General features: G+C 40.1%; 1 protein-coding gene across 1 annotated transcript in view; it reads right to left on the reverse strand.

The window, feature by feature from the left end:
- The window catches only part of LOC149225769 (alpha-mannosidase-like), a 438,322-nt gene that overhangs the window by 409,050 nt on the left and 7,191 nt on the right, over positions 1 to 22,081 (reverse strand). Inside the window, exons 5-8 of the mRNA XM_089380011.1 lie at positions 4,663 to 4,782; positions 3,065 to 3,148; positions 2,907 to 2,978; positions 2,668 to 2,781 (exon numbers count right to left, since the gene is read on the reverse strand). Of these exons, the coding sequence (XP_089236137.1) occupies positions 2,668 to 2,781; positions 2,907 to 2,978; positions 3,065 to 3,148; positions 4,663 to 4,782 (390 nt within the window). The remainder of the gene's footprint in view (positions 1 to 2,667; positions 2,782 to 2,906; positions 2,979 to 3,064; positions 3,149 to 4,662; positions 4,783 to 22,081) is intronic.

Here is a 22,081-nt window from a genome sequence, read left to right on the forward strand (position 1 = left end):
CCTCTGCGTCGGCTTTCTCGACTGTTTCAGTTGTTCCCGGCAGTTCTGGCTTCTGCCCTCTGCGTCAGCTTTCCTGACTGTTCCGGCAGTTCCGGTTATTCCTGGCAGTTCTGGCTTCTGTGTGACAGGTAGCTTTTCTGCTCTACTGACTCTCTCCACCACTTTGTCTGTATTCTCTGAAAAGTCCTTCTCCCGGATCCTCACTGCCCCTCTGTTGCGGAATGATCACTTAATTCAAAATCCTTAGCAAACCCTGCCCTAGGAATCGAATTCTTGATCAATTCGTTCTCTCCGTGTGCCTTTCTATATGAACCCTAAGCATCCTTCTTATACTTTTCTCGTTGAGACTTCAACAGCCGAGATTAAGTCTCTAATCAACGGCTAAGATTAAAACTTGACTTGATCCGCCTTCTAGATCATTCTCACCCATATTTTTATTAATACCCATTAATACTTTAATTTTCCTAAGTTTAGACTTAGGAACCCCATTAAAAATATTAATTATTTTAATAAAATACAATCCGGGTGGAATTTCATCAAATGGTTCCTGGGTTCTTTAGAACTCATGTGCCTTAGCCTCTCCACCAATTTTCATGGCTAGAGCACATCCGATGCTACCAAAAACTAACATTGCTCCCAGACACCACATGACCCCCAAAAAAATATATTGGCAAGCTAAGGCATTGATCTTCTATCCTCTATCACCCTTTTTCCTTGTATATTATTCAAACTGTTTTGTTTTGTTAGGGTTTTACTCTCCTCGTGATTCCTTGATTGTGTGTGTTTGGGGACCTTTCCTTTTGAACTCAAACCTTGAGGTTACCCAAAGAACCCTAGCAATCATATCTTCCACCTTAAACCCTAATGGTGTAATCCTTGATCGAGGGTATTAGAAGTATAAGCCTAGGGCAGCTCTTGACTTGGTTTGATTGAGCCATTAGATCCCTAAGTTCTATAAGGGAAAACCCCCCTTGAGCTAGAGGAGAGCTAGCCAAAAGCGAGAGGATGGTTGGTGAGGTGACAATTGCCTCCCTTCTAAAGTACAACGGATTTCATACTTGACCTTTTAGGCTTTAGCTTGAGAAGTGCGAGATTTCTCTATAATATAATAAAAGAGCATATCATAACTATTCATCTAAGGATCCAACACAACCATGAAGAGACGACCTAGTACCAAGACAATCCCACCACTTAAGCCACCTCACATGCAACATCACCATGATGAAGTGAGAGAATCCCCAATCATCAACTATCTCTAAGCAAAAATGGAAGGCATGTACCATCACCTCATATGTATCCCTATAAGTTACCCCTTTAACTCTATCATGTGATGACAAGCATACACTCACCAGTCATGTAAATATGAGGAGTAAAACCAAATACACGACCATGAGAGTGAGCTCGTACACTTTTGGCACTTCAACCTAGGGAAGGGCCTAGTTTGAGAGCATGTGCTTGAATGCTTCCTATTGGGACATTAGCCAGTAGTTGTGTTGAGACACCAGGTATGGGGGTTTGCTTGGATCAAAGCTAAATGGATGGGAGAAAGCAGTCGGATTCAATCATTCAACCATGGTGCAGTCCTCTCCAACATTACTTCAGTTTCCAGATAAGTGCATGTTATTCTACTTAATTACTTGTTTGGGGTCGTTGTTGTTGAAAAGTTTAGTTGTGTACTTCGATACTGCTTGGTATTCTCTTTGTGAATCAGCTGTGAAAACTTTATTGGGATTCTTGAGTAGCACACCCTCCAACATTAAGAGTGTGCTTGGTTAGACTGCTACAGCTATGCAGAATAAAAGACAAATTTAGGTATGAACCACCTTGCTTGAACTCTATGTTAGTGGCAAATCTAAAAAAACAAGTCAGCATCTTTGGAATGAAGGGAAAAGAAAGAGTAGCATTTTTATAATAATGCTAGAAAAAAAGCATTGTAAACATTTTGTGGCATCTCAATAAGCTCTTTATTTTGCAACTAGTAACTTAATAGTTATGTTACAAATATTTTTATGTCTCTCTATTTCCGTCCAAGTGCATCTGTTCTATAACGAATGTAAAGTAAAGGAACCCACTAATACCTTTTCTTTATAGCATCAAAACATAGCCTGTAAAACGTACTAAACTCCTGTCCCATATGTTCTCAACATTTTCCCATTTCTCTATTGTTAAATATTCTATCAATCTACTTTATTTTCTTTCTCTATGTTTCTAAATTTAACCTAAGCTGTCCCAGGGGGCAACTCAATTGGTGATCGAATAATGTGAAATCTGTAAAAAAACGAGAGATCCAAGTTTCAAACCCCCCCCCCGGTCGTGACCCAGTTTATGGAGAGGAGGACATGCCATAGACCTCCAGAGGCTTACTAAAAACTATGTGTCAGGCGGGCTGCTGGGTCCTTTTGGGATACAAAAAAAAGTTACCTAAGCTATTGATTAGAAATTCAAAGAACAAAACAGGCATTGAGCATTTCTTTGTTCAACATAACTCTAATTTTTGCCTGGTATATGTTCACCTAGTTTACTTTCTTATTTCCATCTATCTTCTTTTTCCAGCATTCTCCTTCATGTAAAGAAAAATTACAAACAGGTCATGAGAAACAAACATGAAGAGAAAAGGCACCACAAAGAAAACATATTTAGGTTCTGAGCTGCAGAGAAGTTACTGACCTTATTCACATAATGTATGAGCTTATCCATCTGTTTGAACCAAGTACCCGCACTTTCATATGCAAAATCTTCACCCATAGTCCATATCATATGATTTGTACGATACTCTTTGGCCTATATATGCATATCCAATTAATCACTTTTAAAGGAAGTTCAACATTATTTTGGACCACTATTGCTAGAGTGGTTTTCACTTACAATATTTTAACATATTACAAACTAGAAGCAATTTCAATCACCTGTTCTCTAGCAAGGCGAACAAAGCTATCGATCCTTTCCTCAACATTAAAATCATAGAGAAGAGGATCATCCTGTATGTCATAGAAATTTTGATAATGTCCTTCTTGAACTTAAATCTCTAACTCATAAAACAGATATGGTAAAGATAAACGATCACCTGGATTACAGCTTCTGTCGTTGCAATACCAAAATCAAAGCCAGCAGGAGGAACATAAAGGTTTGGAAGTATTCCAGTGAATACCTGGACAGTCAGCATTTTGGATAGATCAGATACAGTTAAACATTATGGTCACATTAGCATGCACTGGGACAATGGAGCTCAAGAATAACTATACATGAGAACATGATGATGACGACAACAATGATAATTGTTAATGTCCACTAAGACCAACTTTGGTCTATCAGGTCTTAAGAAAAAGAAATGGTAAGATTCATCGGTTTACTTTAGAATTTTATTCTTATACTTGAAAAGATTGGAGAGAAGCTTTCCTAAATCTCAATAGCCTTGATAAGCTAAAAGGTTAGGAAGGCTTAGCAAATATTTTGAAATTGAGATCTAATGTGGGCATATGCATAACTTTCTAAGAGAATGCTTTTCATCTCCCACCTTCTTAGTATCACAAAGACAAAAAATTCTTTCATCCCAAGGTGTTTCAGAAATTATCCAATACCCTATTTCACTGTGATGATGATGAAAATTGTTAACATCCATTGAGACCAACTTTGGTCTGTCAAACATAAGGAAAAAAATGGTTAGGAATTTACTTATTTGCTTCGAATTTAATTCCTATGTCAATTGGGTTTATCTCGGGTGATTGGGAGGAATGATTGTTATCCTCCGCACCCAGGTTCAACTCCCGCAAGTGACATGTTGAGGTCATATCATGTATATTGTTGCAATGGCTTCAAGCTTTGTTGTATAACAGCCTTGAGCCTTGAAGAATATCTTACCCTTGCGGCTTGCCTATGGGCTGAAGGATGGGGTGCCTGATTACACGGAAATGTGTGTGTCTGTGTGTGTGGGTATTTCCATGCCTTGAAGAATATATTTCTCTTGCCTATGGGCTGAAGGATGAGGTGCTTAGTGTATATATATTCCTATGCCTTGAAAAATATCTTAGCCCTGCCTATGGGCCAGAGGATGGTGTGCTAAGTTACATGGTGATATATATATATATATATATATATATATATATAGTCTATGCTGGAACGGGTTGGAGAGAAGCTTTCCTAAATATCAATAGCTTTGATAATTTAAAAGGTTAGGAAGGTCAATATTGTTGCAATATTCTGAATTGAGATCAAATGTGGCATATGCAGGACATTCTACGAGAAAGTGTTTTTCATCCTCCACCTTATTAGTATCACAAAGATAACAAATTCTTCCATCCTATGGCATTTTGGGAATTGTCCAATGCCCTGTTTCACTATGGCCATCATCAGAATTCGTTCTTATTTTAGAAATATTGGCTTTCTTCTTTACGCCAGTTATAACAGTAAGATACTTGGGTTAATACCTCTTCACGGTATCTTAATTTTATCTCATCTTCTTATTCTCTCTTAAATATAGTGCTTCCACTTAAAAAAAACTACATGATTCACACAAAAAGAACTTCATAATCCACTGTTATGTAATCGAAGCAAAAGAAACAGATAATTGCTCAGAACAGATGTGTTACTATGGGATTATTGATGATGAAAAATAACTGGCAAACTAGGAGAATCTTGACCTTTAGAAGTCAAATTTGTTCCCACCTCTGCAGATGACCCAAAGGTCTTAGAACCACGCCAGACCATCTCCATAGTACGAACCTTTCTCCTATTTGCAATGTCTTGGTAATCTGCTCTTCCAAAGAACAGTCCATCAAATCCAACCTGTAAATTACCACCAATCAGATACTCTACACACTGATCTCTTCTTGTGAAAAACTGTATAAATCTAAGGCTAAAGAAAAAACATGCAAAAAATCTTATGGATGTCGAAAAATAAACACACAACTCAGGTGAAAGCCATTAATTTCTGTATTAACATCCAATCATATCACCATGCTCAAATTCACTACAAGCTAGAGACTATGGCCAATTGTAGAAGAATAACTTTTGCCTCTTGCCCTTGAGATGATAGTTTGGACTGCATAGAAAAGATGTACAGCCAGTTATTAAATTCCCTGTATGCTAGTTACAAGAACATGGTTGTTAATTTAGATATTTAGGTGGTTCACTAGATACTTATAAAAATTCCTTTAGTAAGGCTCTATCCTAGAATGTTATTAGTTATAATTTATTAATATATTATGTCAAGTTTTTCTGAGGACACTCACTATGCATTTATATATTTAACCATATCAAATTGGAATATGATGCCCTTACAATGAATTGCCTATCATACCTATGTAATGTAGTTTAGAAATGTACTGTATACTATGTATATTAGTAGACATATCTCAAACTCCACCTCATCCCTGTAATTAGGAAGCAGATTGAGCCCGTTGATATATCCATAGCAATAAATCCTTGCATGTAACATTATGGTGCTTATGAACAATGGTTTTTCCTCAAATACCTCACCTCTCATGTAACTTCATCAATAGTTGAGAATATACTTTCCACTGATGAAGTATAGTGTCCTTCCTACTCACTCTAGAAATTTTGTTTACTTCTTTGTTCTACTTGCTCTATCTTTGTGAACATTCATTGCTTAAGAGCCTAAGTTTAGACCTCTTAAGTCTTAATAACCTCATAGCCTATATTTTAAAGACTGCATACATTACTCCATAAAGAAAATACTACATCATGGCACATACAATTACATCACCTGAAAAACAGGGGTAAAAGGAAAAATACTGTCCTAAAAAGGCCAAAAAGGAAAGCACATTAGCCTGCGCTACAAGAGTAAGGAACAAGGTATCATAACGGAAAACACTTAATTTGACTCTCACAAGCAACTCCAAATCCTACTTAAAACTCCTCGGCTCACCCAAACTAAAAGGGAGGGTATCCTCCTGAAAAATAAATTTACATTGATGCTTCCACACCAAAATGAATAGAAATTCACCGTGAAACGATGTCCAAAACACTTTAGCAGCCCAACATCTCCAAAAGACATGCTGCAAACATTTCATAATTGCCACACAAAACACAAGTGGGATATGTTACATCTGCTTTTTGAAGCATACTCTTGACAGGAACCCTTGATGTAGCATAGGTCATCCCCATATGGTGCGCTTAAAAGAAGAATGACCTTTCTAGATGGGCTGACAACTCTTCAACCAACGCACCACAAGATCCTTCACCCCCAACAGTTTGTTCAAGTAGGAGACAATGTCAGAAGTGTACCTTATAATAGCTTACAAATCCTTCATCTTATGAATATAAAAAGGCTTCCACTCCAACTCTAATCACTCAAGAACAGTCCAAACCCATCTAACTACATTTTAAAAAGACAACCCTAAGGGATCATGCACTGAAGGCCCTCTATGACAAATTTATACAAAGAAATGAGCTTTTGGGTCCAGTTAAGGGCACACCAAATATGTCAATGTCAGTGCTCATAATTCACAAACCCTTTCCAGAAAGAGACCTTTCCTTGCCAACCTTTTACTAGAAACCTAAGTGAAAGGCCAACCTAACCACTAAGGGACCAGAATGTCTAAATCAAATGCGACACCAAGTCACAGGCCACTCAAGGTACCTCAAACTGCCATGCTAGGCACAACATGCCAAGCAGCCCAAACTCTTTTAAGTCGGTCAGGACTTGAAACCTAAAGACACCAAGCATTACCAATGATATAACACAACTAGAAAGGACCTTTAATCCCCTACAAGCATTGAATCTACATAATCTCATGGATAAATAAGACTTTGCAAGGAGCATCCCCTCCACGAAGCGTAGTACCCTTTTACTGGCAAGAACTACCTACTGTGCTCGTATGCCAATAATACCCAGCCCCCTATGTTCCCTTGGTAATGTGCACACACAACCCATGCCACCAAAAGGAGCCCTTTCGCACCCCCCTACCCACCCCAATGAAATTTTTGAGAATGTGTCCCAATCGTTCGTATGCTACTTGACAAGGGAACAGCCAAGATGAATAATATGTCTTTTTGTCTTGTCAACCTTCTGACCTGCATTCAAAACTCATCTCATTCATAGTCTAGAGTCCATCACCTATATCACCTAGGATTTCTATAGGCCTGCAAACACAAATAGGACATCGAACTCATTCAATGAATTTTGAATCCATGCGAGTCATGGACAACTTATTGGTGGTAAGAAATCATCATGGTGAGAGCAATTTTTTTAAGAACTACTACTTATATTACACATAGAGCAATATGTACAAGAGCATAAAAGAATGTACGTTCACAAGTACATTTATCTTATTACAAAGAAAGTCGTGACGAACAATAGAAATCAACATATATTTTTGGCATCTCTAATATTCAAAAAGCCCTTGGCCATGGCTTGAGAACATACCCCATCCATCGACAACCTTTGAAAGCAAATACAATACAACTAAAATCCTCAAAATCAAACTTACAATGCAATATTTAAAGAGAGAACATAGAAGAACCTCAAATCCAATGCCACAAGCCATTATAATGCGACAAGATGAGCAAATTGAATTCTAATCAGAGATGCACTCCAATGAGCGGTATCCTAAAGCATGTAAGAAAACCTCTCTTGAACTTGCTTCCAACACTAATGAGCAAACTAGCACCCTCGTGGAATGTATTTGAAAGTGTCAACTATGGAACAAGAAAAACATTTATCATCAACAAGACCAATCTTTGCTACTTTGGCCTTAGTAGGCAACCCCTAATAAATAAACATCCATACAAATGCTATGAGTTTATAAGAGATTCTATAAGGATAGACCTTGCTCAACCTAGTAGTCCAACGAAATGTTGCGTCTGACAAAGATCATTGCATATTCAAATGGGAGCCAAGGGTGACTTCCTATGCATAAGTTGATACAACACTTGTTATATTCATGGATAGGATCATCTTAAGCCCATCGACCCAATCTCTCTAGATTGGACTTTCATAAATGTTTTTCATTTTGGAAAGATATTCGGCAAGAACAAGGCTCTACATCTCTTTGATAGCAACCCTATCAAAAGGGAGCACGGATTTGTTATGGGCCAAGGTTTTGTTGAAGTTTCTAAGTCTACAGTTAAAAACCCTCCATGCACTTTATCTGATTTATTCCTACCTACTTGTTCTGTTACTTAACAAGTTATTTACAATGTAAATACTGAAAATAAACACTAGTGCATGCTCAACATATTACAGATCAACAACTGAAAGAAACAGAAACAATCACACCAAATGACATCGTTATTTTTGGACCAATGTCCCTAGAAAAACCCAATGTGGGAAAACCAATGCAGCTATCTGAGGGTTTTCTTATTAAGCAATATCAGAGTACAATTTGGTTTCCAAATCCGGCCTACCCAGTAGAGAATTTCCTTGGTAGTAATACCTCTCAGTTTGAGACAAATGTCCTAGCTGAAACCCTGGATAATCCTTCCGGCAGCTCCTCAACTCCAATCTGCCCCAGAAACCCCAGCGTCTGCCTTTCTGGACTGCGTCAACCTCTCTCTGCCCAGCGTTGGCCTTGCGTCACCCTGAATGGGCCTGCGTCAACCTTCTGGCCCTCTGCATCAGCAATGTTGGCCTCTCTGAAACTCTGCGCAGCTCCCGACTGCCTCTACATGGCCCTGTGTGAGCTCTGGCTGCTACTGCGTCACTCCCCCCGGCTACTGCGCTACTCTCCTAGCACTATCTCTGCCTCTCTATCTCTCTGTACTCAATGCCCCTCAACTGTAACTCCGATCACTAATTCTACCTCTCTTAGCAAACCCCGCTCTAGAGAATAGAATGACTGATCACTCTGGTGTATCCTCCAAGTGACCCTCAAACCCCCTCTTATACTTTTCTCGTTGACATATCAATGGCCGAGATTAAGTCCCTAATCAATGGCTAAGATTAGGTTTGGCTTGATCCATGTCTTTTGGACCATTCTAACACAGTTTCATATCGATTCACATTAATAGTTTAATTTCCCTAAGTTTAGACTTAGGGACTCCATTAAAAATATTAATTATTTTAATATCTCCTAAACTGTTTAGAATCTGCCCAAACCCTTTCTGGGTATTGGAGATCTCATGTGCCCCAACCTCTCCACCAAATTTCGTGGCTAGAGCACATCCGATGCTACCCCAAATCAACACTCCCTCTCAACGAGGATTATGCTCTAGCAATACTCCTCACTGAGTATTACTCTCATCATCCGGCATCGGTCCTTGTGCTAATGCTAGGCCTGCTACCTACCATCCTCCGCACTGTTGTATTCTGTACTGATGCCCATGGTTCTGCCACTACCAGTGCTGCATCTGTACGACAACTCCCTCTGCATTCGTGCTGCTGCTGGTCCTTTCTCCTAGCACTGCATCCGCACTGCACCTCCTCTCATCATGTTGCATCGTGTTGCCCACTGTTGCACTGCAACTCAGTTACTGAGAAGTAAGTAACTGATCTTTCAACTCTGACCTCCCTGTTGGGCTAGAGACCCTCCTGATCCTGAAGCTCTCTCTGCTGTTGACAAGTGCTCCCTCTCTGACCTCTGCGCTGCTGCAACAACTCTCTGCATCTCGCACCGTTGCACACCTCTCTGTGCCATCCTGCACTGGTGCAACACTCTCGTGCCTCTCGCACTGCTGCAGCCTGCTAGCCTCACGCTGTCTGGGACTCTTGCACTGTAGCTCTCTCTACCGCTTCATCTGCATCCATCTCTACCCACATCAGCCAGTCCTGATACTCCTCTTCGGGGCTCCCATAGCAAGGTCTAATCCAAGAGGTTGGGTACCTCGAGGATCCTGCGCCTCATCGCCTATAGTCCGCCTGACTACAGCTCGATGTCTCCCCACTTTTGCTCAAGTGGTGCATGTGCACTCATGGCACAGTCATCATCTGTCAACACTTCCCTTGCTGGCGCTACCTTAGTCTCGGAAGACTCTCCCTTACTCTTCTTCCTTGGTTTTTGGGTCGCATAATGACCCAGCTCCCCACAGTGGACGCACTTGATCTTGGAGAGATCCTTCTTCTGCCGCTTCTCCTGCTCTCCCTCAGATGCTAAGGCAACATCTTCCTCCTCCTGCCTAACTTTGATCCCCTTGTTGCTGCTACCCATCTTCGATTGTCGTCTGATCTCTTCTTGGCGAAGGGCAACCCACATCTCATCCCAAGGTGGAAGTGTCCTTTTGCCTAGTATACTTTGGACAAATACCTCCCAGTCTTCTGAGACAGCATTTAGGGCCGTCCTCACCATCAATTCCTAATCCGGCGTGGCTTCTATAGCAGTCAACTGATCTCAAATCTCGTTCAGTACTCCGAGGGAGGTGTCAATCGGTTCTCCCTTCTTCATCAGATACCTCAACTGATTCTCTAGTAACATTCTTCTTTACACAGAAGTATGCTGGTACAATTTCTTGAGGGCCTCCCACATCTCATATGTCGTTTCCTTCTCGGCAATGTGTGGTACTACATGGTCCTTGACCCCGTCAAGGATGATGCTCTTGGCCCTCGCCATTGCCTCCTCATACTTGTCGTTATCATTAGGGTCAACTGGGATAGCTATAACCTAAGTCACATGACACGAGGACATGAGACACGGAGGACACGTAAATACGAGTATTCAATACGAAACGCAGCGACCTAGAAACAAGACACGGGGGACACGTTTTATATATATTTAATAAAAATATATATATATACCGAAAAATAGTTTTTTATCCATATTAAATTGCAGGTTGCAACTTATCTAATCAAATTAAAATATAATTACTTCTCAAAGTTCATAGTTCACTTTAAAAAAATAAATAAAATCAAAATTTACTATTAGAAATTAGAATGTGATATGCTTGGTCTTGATTCTTGAATATTCAATGTTCATTGTTCATGTACAACTTACAAGCACATAAGAAAATAACTAAAGTTTAATCCTATTGATTTCCTCTGCCCCTCTTGCGAGAAAATGCCACAGCTTTCCCTTTCCCTCTAGATGTAGATGCTGATGCTGGTGGAGTTGGCAATGGAGTTTGCTATGCTCTAGAAGCTGAAGAACTAGAAGTAGGAGCTATAGGAGGTAGACCACGTCCTCTATTGGTGGCAGGGGTAGCTCGGGCAGGTGGTGTCACCTGGAAACATTACAATCTCCCAATCCTGAAAAACTGATAAGTCTGCTGCATTTTGAATGAAATCTAAAATTCTACTTTCTCCATATGAAATCTAACGAGGCCGAAACCACTCTCAAACATCCTGAGTCATTTCATGGTAATGTTAAAAATTTAAGTAAAAGGATGAAAATGAAGATTAAGGAGAATGTCACTTTTACTTTAAGAATTTAACATTACCATGAATAGCATATCAATACTAGGGCCTAGACTTGATCATTAAGCTGCCCCACTCAAAAATTATTTGTTTCTTTCAAAAAAAATGGCAGCTTATGCAGGCAACGTTTTCTATCAACGGAATACGCGTTTTCCAGATGCAGGACACGACGAAAACCGGCAAATACGTTTTACATTTTACAGGACACGATGAAAAACGTTTTCGACACGTTTTAGGGCCGTTTTCGTGTCCGACACGTAAAATACGGGACACGGGACCTTGGAGGACGTGTCCTGTGACTTAGGCTATAACCTTCAAGGCGAATTTCTTGACACGATTTTTGTCAAGTACAGATAAGATTTTGGCCTTCTAGACTACAAAGTTCGATGCTCCGTCCAATCTGTCGTGGTCTCTTACTCTATGTAGTGCCATGATGCTCTTCTACTTCCCTCCTAGAAGTTCTCGATCTGACTCCCTCTGAGTCTCAATTTCCCTCCTGGAAATCCTTCTGCCAATGTCGAGATGCCCCCTACTCTAATCGTCTGTGCAACCACACCACTGATCTGAGTTTCTCGGCTAGAAACCCTCGGTAGCAACTCCCTCCTCTTGGCCTTGCCCTGTCAGGTATTGTTCTGACTACAGTACCTCACCAGCTCCACTCTGCAATGTTCCCACAGCCTTCTAAACCCCAGCAACCTAAAGGTGAGAGCTCCTAGGCTCTGCACAATCCCGACACCAGCAACCCAGCCTCCTCAGCCAACTGCGTCAACCCTCCTAGCTTCTGCGTGGCTCTGTGTGAGGCTCCCTTTGCCTTCCTTAGCCTCTGCACTACCTCTTCCTGGCTCACCCTTGATGACGCAGGCACTGTGTCACCCTTCCCTTGTTGCTACTCTGCTAGAAACAACTTCTGTCACCTCAAGACAGTTGTTTTTTGTTGTTATTGCTCCGCTCGGCTGATGTCCTCAATCCTCCTATGATCTGCAATCACCCTCTAATACCATGTTAAAGTTTCTAAGTCTACGAGTTAGAAACCCTCCATGCACTTTATCTGATTTATTCCTACCTACTTGTTCTGTTACTTAGCAAGTTATTTACAATGCACTGAAAATAAACATTAGTGCATGCTCAACATATTACAGAACAACAACTGAAAGAAACAAAAACAATCACACCAAATGACACCATTATTTTTGGACCAATGTCCCCGGAAAAACCCAATGTGGGAAAACCAGTGCAGCTATCTGAGGGTTTTCTTATTAAGCAATATCAGAGTACAATCTGGGTGCCAAATCCGGCCTACCCAACAGAGAATTTCCTTGGTAGTAATACCTCTCAATTTGAGACAAATGTCCTGGCTGAAACCCTGGATAATCCTTTCGGTAGCTCCTTAGCTCCAATTTGCCCCAGAAACCCCAGCGTCTGCCTTTCTGGACTGCGTCAGCCTCTCTCTACCCAGTGTTGGCCTTGCGTCACCCTAGATGGGCCTGCATCATCCCTCTGGCCCTCTGTGTCAGCAACGCTGGCCTCTCTGAAGCTCTGCGCAACTCCCGACGGCCTCTGCATGGCCTTGCGTGAGCTCTGGCTGCTACTGTGTCACTCTCCCCGACTACTGCGCTGCTCTCCCGGCACTATCTCTGCCTCTCTGTCTCTCTATACTCAATGCCCCTCAACTGCAACTTCGATCACTGATTCTATCTCTCTTAGCAAACCCCACTCTAGAGAATAGAATGACTGATCACTCTGGTGTATCCTCTAAGTGACCCTCAAGCCCCCTCTTATACTTTTCTCGTTGACATATTAACGGCCGAGATTAAGTCCCTAATCAATGGCTAAGATTAGATTTGGCTTGATCCATGTCTTTTGGACCACTGTAACACAGTTTCATATTAATTCACATTAATATTTTAATTTCCCTAAGTTTAGACTTAGGGACTCCATTAAAAATATTAATTATTTTAATATCTCCTGAACTGTTTAGAATCTGCCCAAACCCTTTCTAGGTATTGGAGACCTCATGTGCCCCAACCTCTCCACCAAATTTCATGGCTAGAGCACATCCAATGCTACCCCAAATCAACAAGTTCTCCACTCAAGCCACATCCTATTCTCTACATCCCATGAGTCTTTTGACAAAAAGATCCCCTTTTCACTAAGCCTCTTTCAATGAAATCAAGGGAGATCAACAATGCATTGACCTCAAATCTTCCAGCCCCAAAAGTGGTGAGAGTGAAGATCCCATCTTCTTTGGTAGCCTGAAAATCCCAAAACAACCATTTAGCTACTTATTTCCATGCTTCTTATATGCTTTTAGAAATAAAAGAAATTTGAAGTTTGAAGGCTGAAGTGTCAAGATTATGTCGCATAAATCAAAGTGACTTTATAACTTACAAATGTGTTTTGCACGTTACAATCAATAAACAAGGGATATTTTTCCAAGGAGCAACACCATCAATGCTCTAAACAAGACATTTATTGTAAAAATCCTCCCCTGAGAAAAAAATGTCAATCAAATGAAGTATCAATTTTGGCTTTGAAAGAATCCAAGTGTGCCATAGTACCATGGTTGGACCTCTCTCCTCAACATATTTCACCCAAAGTAAGGATCTCAAATCCTCTCGAACATCCCAAAATAGGGTTTACCTGGGAGACAATGGGAGGCATAATAAATGTGTCTAGCCTACAAAATCTTAGATATAAGCATTAGCTTACTAGCAAATAGGAGATATTTGAGGTTATCTTGGACCTTTTCCACACATCATTCTCATGTAGAAGTAAGGGAAATACCAATCCCAACTAGGATGCCAAGGTACTTCAAAATCTCATATACTTGAATGTCCTTCCAAGAATGGGGAATCAAATGTAAGGATTTTCAACACCCACAAACTAAAATTATTTTTTGTGGTTGCTCACAATTGCTTAAAACGGCACAAAAGGTATGCAAGCAAGCAATACTAGAATCTATAGAGTTTTGATCCAAGTAGACTAACAAGAAGGAATCATCTACAAATTGATTATTAATCATGACTATATCTCTAAGAATCATGATACCCTAAATGAATCCTTGGGCATTAGCCCCCTAAAGAACTATCGGAACTTACAGATAATGAGCTAATGGACAACATTGTATAATACATCAACGAGGCAGAATGCAGTGAAAAAAAGAACCATTGACCAAAACTAGAGTTGACGCTTCTAAGAATAGATTTTTAACCAACCTTGAGAAGAAGATCCAAACCCTAAATAATGTAGCATATCCAAAATCAATTGCAAGTCAATTTGATCATGGGCTTTATCAAGATCAATCTTGAGGAAAAATGAAACCTAGTATGTTTCTCTCACACATTCCCTAGTTTTCCAAGCAATCATGCATATGGCTAAGATGAATTGTTCTTACAAAAAGCCCATTTATTTCAACCTAGCTATTCAATATGCCACTCTCTAAATGCGCAATGCAACGGCCTTGTCAATTAATTTTTAGGATGTATATGATCATGTGATATGTTGCCAACAACTAATAGTGTCCTCACTAAATTGTAGGGATTAATTTAAGCAGCCTATAATTCAGAAATTCAAACAATATTCCTTGAGCAATGTCTTCACATGCCATTCTGAACAACACATCGTGCATTGTGTCCCACATGATCTTCAAAAAAGTTGCAACGAAGACCATCATGGGTCAAATATTTTCCATTCTTCATTTTGTTTAGAGCTAGATACAACTCATCCTTGGATATTCCTTTACTAAACATATCCCTAACTATGAAACATACATGTATAGTGTTCCATCAATTCTTCCAAGACCTAAAAATTTTCATATGCATTGTTCCTCTTAAGAAAGTCAAAATAGAATTAATATGGTTCATTTCCCTCCTAGATTCAATGAAGACAATTACTAACCCTAGGAAACCTGGCATGTATTCCCCCTCATTCCTATAAATGTTCAAAGTTCACTACGTCTTTTCTTTTGTAAATATAATTCTTATATTCACTAAAGAATATAAATAAAACATCTATCAATGCTAAAATTAAGGGCATAGATGAAACAAAGCCCCAATAGCTTGTCTTATAACAAAATCATCAACCACACATACCTATTTGGAGGAAGTCTATGTGTATGTGTTACATGTATGTCAATGGCTTAAAATCAAGAAGAGGAGTATCAATGCACATGTAGTTCACTAGAAATTCTTAGAGAGATTAATGAAGAATTTCAAGCAAGAAAAGATCCAAAGGGGGTTGAAATTGCAAAGCTTTAAAAAGGCCCAATCTAAAGGCTTTGTTTAATTGATACAAGCACAAAACAATGATGCAAAAACCACTCACACACAAGAAGGAATACCTAATAGCAAGTATGCAACTAACAGCATTGCAAAAACCTCATGCTTTTGAATGTCTCCGAGAAAATTATTGCTAAATCCTTATCCATTAAACTTGAGAAAGTGGCATCCTAGACAATCAAACCGAAAAGAATTGATTTTGTTCATAGGGTTTATATTCAACATGATGAGCCTGTTGAAATTTCTAAATTTGACACGTCAGAAATCCCTATTGCATTATCTGGTTTATTTTCTCCTACTTATTCTTTTCATTAACAAGTTATTTATAAATATAAATAACGAAAATAAACACAAATGCAGCCTTAAAACATATATAGATCAGCGACTCAAATAACTGAGACAAACACACAAGGGACACCGTTATTTTTGGACAATCATCCCCGGAAAAACCCAATGCGGGAAAATTGGTGCAACATATATGAGGGTTTTATTATTATGCAGTTTTTGAATACAACTAGGGTGCCAGAAATGGCTGACCCAACAAAGAATTTCCTCGACAGTAGTACCTCTCCTCGGAGACAGATATTCTCGTTGATCAATCACCGGATGAACAATCCCACAACAACTACAGCAACTCCTTCGCTGGACAGTGAAAGTTGCTCCAAGCTTCTCCACTGCTCTGTGTCACTCTGATAAGGATTACGTCACCCTCTCAGCTCACCAGCACTCAGTCTGCCCCACAAAAATCACACAGCGCTGCCTCTTGGCCCTGTGTTAGGTCTTCTAACCTCTATGGAGCTATTGATGCCTCTGCGTCAGCCTCTTGGCTCTCTGCGCCAGCCCTCTGACCCTCTGCGTCACTCATGCTGGCCTCCTCAACCTTTGCGTAAGCCCCAGTTGCCTCTGCGTCAGCCTACCCAGGCTCTGCGCTGTCTCCCTAGCACTATCTCTGCCTCTCTGCTATGTATTCTCGACCTCATGTCGAACTACCCCTCGCTGCAACAGATCACTAACTCGATTTCTCAGCAAACCCTGCCCCAGAAAATCGAATTGACTAATAAACTTGGTATATTTCCAATTGACCCTCAAGCCTCCTATTATACTTTTCCTGTTGAGTCTTCAACGGCCGAGATTAAGTCCCTAATCAACGGCTAAGATTAGATTTGGTTTGATCCAAAACATTCTCACCCAATTTTATATTAATACCCATTAATATTTTAATTTTCCTAAGTTTGGACTTAGGAACCCCATTAAAAATATTAATTATTTTAATATCTCTCCAATTGGGTGGAATTTCCCCAAACGATTTATGGGCCTTGGAGATCTTATGTGCCTTAGCCTCTCCACCAATTTTCATGGCTAGAGCACATTCGATGCTACCACAAATCAACACTCCCTCTTAGCGAGGAATGTGCTCTAGTAATGCTTCACCATGAAAACATCACACTGATCCTCCGCACCGGTACCTGTCCTATTGCTTGGCATGTTGCCTCACATCATCTGCACTATTATTTCCTGTACTGCTAGCCATGACACTGCCACTGCCAATGCTACATCTGTACTACATCTCCCTCTCAATATGTTGCCCACGTTGCCCCTAGCACTGCCACTACTAACTGCTGCACTGCAACTCAATTACCGAGAAGTAGGTAACTGACTTCTCCCAAATACTGGCATCCCAGTCAATCTGGAAGCCTCGTGAAACTGAAGCTGCCTCTGCTGCTATCCTATGCTTTCTCTACTACCACTGCGTTGTTGCATTCACCTTTGTGCCTCTCGCACTGCTTCAACCTCTACTGCGCTGCCTCAGATTTTTGCACCCAAGCATTGCCTTGTTGCTCCATTACACTTTGCTCCACCCAAACCTTGTCATCCTGCTACTGTCGTTAAGGGCTCTCGTAGTCGGATATGATCCAAGAGTTTGGGCACCTCAAGGATCCTGCCCCTAGTATGTAGGCCCCTGACTACAACTCGATGTCACCCCACCTCCCTCCTGGAGATGTGGCTTCCATCTCTGCCAAAATGAATGTCGAACTAGTTCTCTTCTCCCTCTTTCGTTGCTTCCCCAGCAAAACTTGGATCTGGATTTCTTTTGGCACAAGAAACCCTCTAAGGAACAAGCTCCTCAGGACTCCCTCGAGTCTCGACACCCCTCCTGGAAATCTCTCTCTGAGTCCTGATTTCTCTTCTGGAAATCCTCTGGCCAGTTGTCGTACCGCTCCTCTCCAATACTCCTTCTAATTGCAACTCAGATATGGATTTCTTGGCTAGAAATCCGTCAAGGTAGCGACTCCCTCTACCTTGGTTCTATCTCCTTAGGTACTATTCTGCACTAACATAAACAACACCCTACTAGCTTCTCAATCACAATCTGCCAACAGCTCCCCAAGCCCCGGCAACTAAAGAAACTGAGCCTTTCATGCTCTAGTATCTACACAATCCCAGCAACAATAGAATTTGCTCCTCCTGGCCATTGCGTCGATCCTTCCTGGCTGAGAAAGATGATCGGGCATTGCGTAGGTCTAATCTACCCTTCTATGCCCCTACGTTGACCCTCTTCCTTGCTGAAATGATGACACAGGCCCTCTGTGTCACTTATTTTCTACTACTTCTACTCTGGAACAGCGTTATCTCTCTGGGCAGCTGCTACTGCTGCAAATTCTTCATATTTTTGCTGGTGCCTTCAGTGCTCCTGTGATCTGCAATGCTCTGATACCATGTTGAAATTTCTAAGTCTGACACGTCAGAAATCCCTACTGCATTATCTGGTTTATTTTCTCCTACTTGTTCTTTTCATTAACAAGTTATTTATAAATATAAATACCGAAAACAAACAGAAATGCAGCCTTAACACATATAAAGAATCAGCAACTGAAATAACTAAGGCAAACACACAAGGGACACCGTTATGTTTGGACAATCGTCCCCGAAAAAACCCAATGCGGGAAAACCGGTGCAGCAAATATGAGGGTTTTATTATTATGCAGTTTATGAATACAACTAAGGTGCCAAAAATGGCTCACCCAACAAAGAATGTCCTCAACAGTAATGCCTCTCCTCGGAGACAGATATTCTGGCTGATCAATCATTGGATGAACAATCCCACAACAACTACAATAGCTCCTTAGCTAGACAGCGAAAGCTGCTTCAAGCTTCTCCACTGGTCTGCATCACTCTAATAGGGACTGCGTCACCCTCTCAGCTCACCAGCACTCAGTGTGCCCCACGAAAATCACTCAGCGCTGCCTCTTGGCTCTGCGTCAGCTCCACTAGCCTCTGCGCAACTGCTGATACCTCTGCATCAACCCTCTAACCCTCTGCGTCACCCACGCTGGCCTCCTCAGCCTTTGCGTAAGTCCCAGTTGCCTCTGCGTCAACCTTCCCAGGCTCTGCGTTGTCTCTCTAGCACTATCTCTACCTCTCTGCTATGTATTCTCGACCTCGTGCCGAACTGCCCCTTGCTGCAACAGATCACTAACTCGATTTCTCAGCAAACCCTGCCCCAAAAAATCGAATTGACTAATCAACTTGGTGTATCTCCAACTGACCCTCAAGCCTCCTCTTATACTTTTCCTGTTGAGTCTTCAACGGTCGAGATTAAGTCCCTAATCAACAGCGAAGATTAGATTTGGCTTGATCCATGTCATTTAGAACTTCTCACCCAATTTTATATTTATACCCATTAATATTTTAATTTTCCTAAGTTTGGACTTAAGAACCCCATTAAAAATATTAATTATTTTAATATCTCCCCAACCGGGTGGAATTTCCCCTAACGATTTATTGGTCTTGGAGATCTTATGTGCCTTAGCCTCTCCACCAATTTTCATGGCTAGAGCACATCCGATGCTACCACAAATCAATAGAGCTCAAAGGCTTGAGTTCCTTTCTAGTACCTTAGAACTCTCTTTGCAACACACTAATGTCCTTCATAAGGTTTTTGCATGAACCCAGAAAGAATCATAACTGCAAATGAAATATCTGGTCTAGTAGTAATATGGTAGATAAGATTCCCAACAATGTTGATGATATTAACATTGGATAGGTACTTTTGCACAGGTCTAAGTACCTAGACGTGTGGAAATTGTCCAAAGGTCCTTTAACCTTCTCAATTAATTAATTAGAGGAATTATTAAAGTAATTTCCTTTTATAAGAAAAAGTGATTTTAATCTAATGAAATGCAAAAGTTATTTACATTAGTGAATTAGATGAATCTCAACCATTGATCTCAAGTGAAGTTGACATCTAATCTACAGTAAATTTGAGATCTAATCTCAACAATCAATCACTTTGGAGATGAGGGTTTTGGATTCGATTAGTAACTCGATCTTAGAAAAGGAAGGATAGGCTAAGGGAAAAGATATATCAAGTGAGCACAAGACACAGTGAGATAATGAAATCTTAGTGATTGGGGAGGACATTCATCCAAATGTGCAACTTCTACAGAAAGAAGAACAAGGTGCAACAAGGGACAAGTATCTAGCAGCCAGCAAGATCGAAGGATAGGTTTTGAGGGTTTAGTTAGCTGAAAATTTCTAGATTTTTGTTGTTTGCATTTTTCCTCAAAGGGCCATTTTCTCAGTAAGGAATCCCTTGTATGCTAAAGATATTATTTAATGAAGGAGAAAATTGGAAGGCAAAAATTTATGTGAGTGCATTTGTATGAGATTGGTGCTATTTTTTTGCTTCCGCTATTTATCTTTAATTTATTTGTTAAAATTCCAGTGGTGCTTTTTATTTAGTAGTTAAGTAGTAAATTAATTTACAAAAAAAAAAGAATTCACCAAGTGATAAGTTGCCAATAGTTGGGGTTAGTAAAATTAACACAAGTTGTCTATATTTTGTTGCATCCTTGAACTCATCCCCTTCTTTTGATGTTGCCTTCAGATTTTGTTCCACTAGAGTGGAGAAAAGATACAATCATCTATGCCAAATTTGTTTAGCAATTCTCCCATTTACTTCTTTTGGAAAATGAATACATGCATTGGATGTTAAGTCACTTCAATACCTAAGTAGTTGTGAAAATATCCCATGTCTATCATCTCAAAACCCTTCAATTCTTTCTTTATGAATGCAAATATGCTTCATTGTTCCCTATCATCAAAAGATCATCTACATACACAAGTATACAATAGTTTGGCCAAATTTCTTGACAAATAAAGTTGCATCATAAAGATTAAAATGCCTAAAGTTGATCTTCAAAAGATATCTACTTAGTTTTTCATACCATGTGTGAGGTGTTTGCTTTAGGCCATATAAAGACTTGATGAGCTTGCGTACCATCTGTTCTTGACCCTTCACAACAAATCCTTCTGGTTGAGACATGTAGACCTCCTTCAAGTTTCCATTTAAAAATGTTGTCTTCAAATTCATGTGATGAATCTTCCACCTATAATGTGTTTCCAAAACCAATAATGCACAAGATGTAGCCCATTTTGCTATGGGAGCAAAAGTCTCCTCTTAGTCTATGTCTTATTTCTATGCATGTCCTTTTTCCACAAGCCTCACCTTATACTTGTCAAGTTAGCCCTCTAATTTGTACTTGTTCTTGTCGAGCCACCTACAGCCAATTGTTTTAGTTCCAAATGGAAGATCCACCAATGTCCATGTCTCATTGTTGATGAGACATTGGGAGCATCATATTCTTTCTATATGGTTTCTTTCCACTCATCATGAGAAGCAACTTCTTCAAATGAAGTTGGTTCAATGGTAATAGATAAATTCATTTTACAATCAAATGAAACATCCATATCATTTGCATCATCTGAATCTAAATTCTCTACATCACCTCCATCTTGTCTTGTAGAACTTTTGGTTCCTATCTTTCCAACCTCATCAAGATGAACGCTTTCAAGTATCTTTATGAATGACTTTGGACCTTTATATGATGGTCCAAATTGTTCCACTAATTGAGATGGTGTTGTATTCCCATCAAGGTTCAACCTTTTGATACTCTCAATCACATTATCCAATTGAATTCGCATTCTAAAGAAGTAGTTGGATCTTCTTCATGAGGGGGAGATGGTACTTCAAAAGGAGAGTCTAGAGATTGATCAAAGATAGGGATTCCCCTTTCAAGATGTGGAATCTCATCATCAAACTTGTGAATGTCATTACTCGGGTGAATCTATCAAGATGATCAAATCGCCACTTAACAATATTGTCATTCTTAGTGGATTCAAGAAAAACACATCCCTTAGAAAGGATGAATTTTTTTGTTTACCTCATCATAAAGATGGTATGTTTTTGTGGTATTTGAGCACTCCAAGAAGATACACTTTCGACTCCTTGCACTTAGTTTTTTTTCTTTGCTCCTTAGGAATTAAGGCATAGTAGGTGGAAGCAAAGACCCTAAGATGCCTCACCAAAGGAATGCAACTATACCACATTTCATAAGGAGTTCCCAAGAGCATGAGATGGACTCCTATATATGTTATTTTTCTCATATAGAGCACATAGAACTACAACAACCCAAAACATCAACTTCACATTCTTGAAAAT

This window comes from Pinus tabuliformis, chromosome J, assembly GCF_031772625.1.
Source record: "Pinus tabuliformis cultivar Carrire ecotype Pingquan chromosome J, CPIR1, whole genome shotgun sequence".
Lineage (NCBI taxonomy): Eukaryota > Viridiplantae > Streptophyta > Pinopsida > Pinales > Pinaceae > Pinus > Pinus tabuliformis.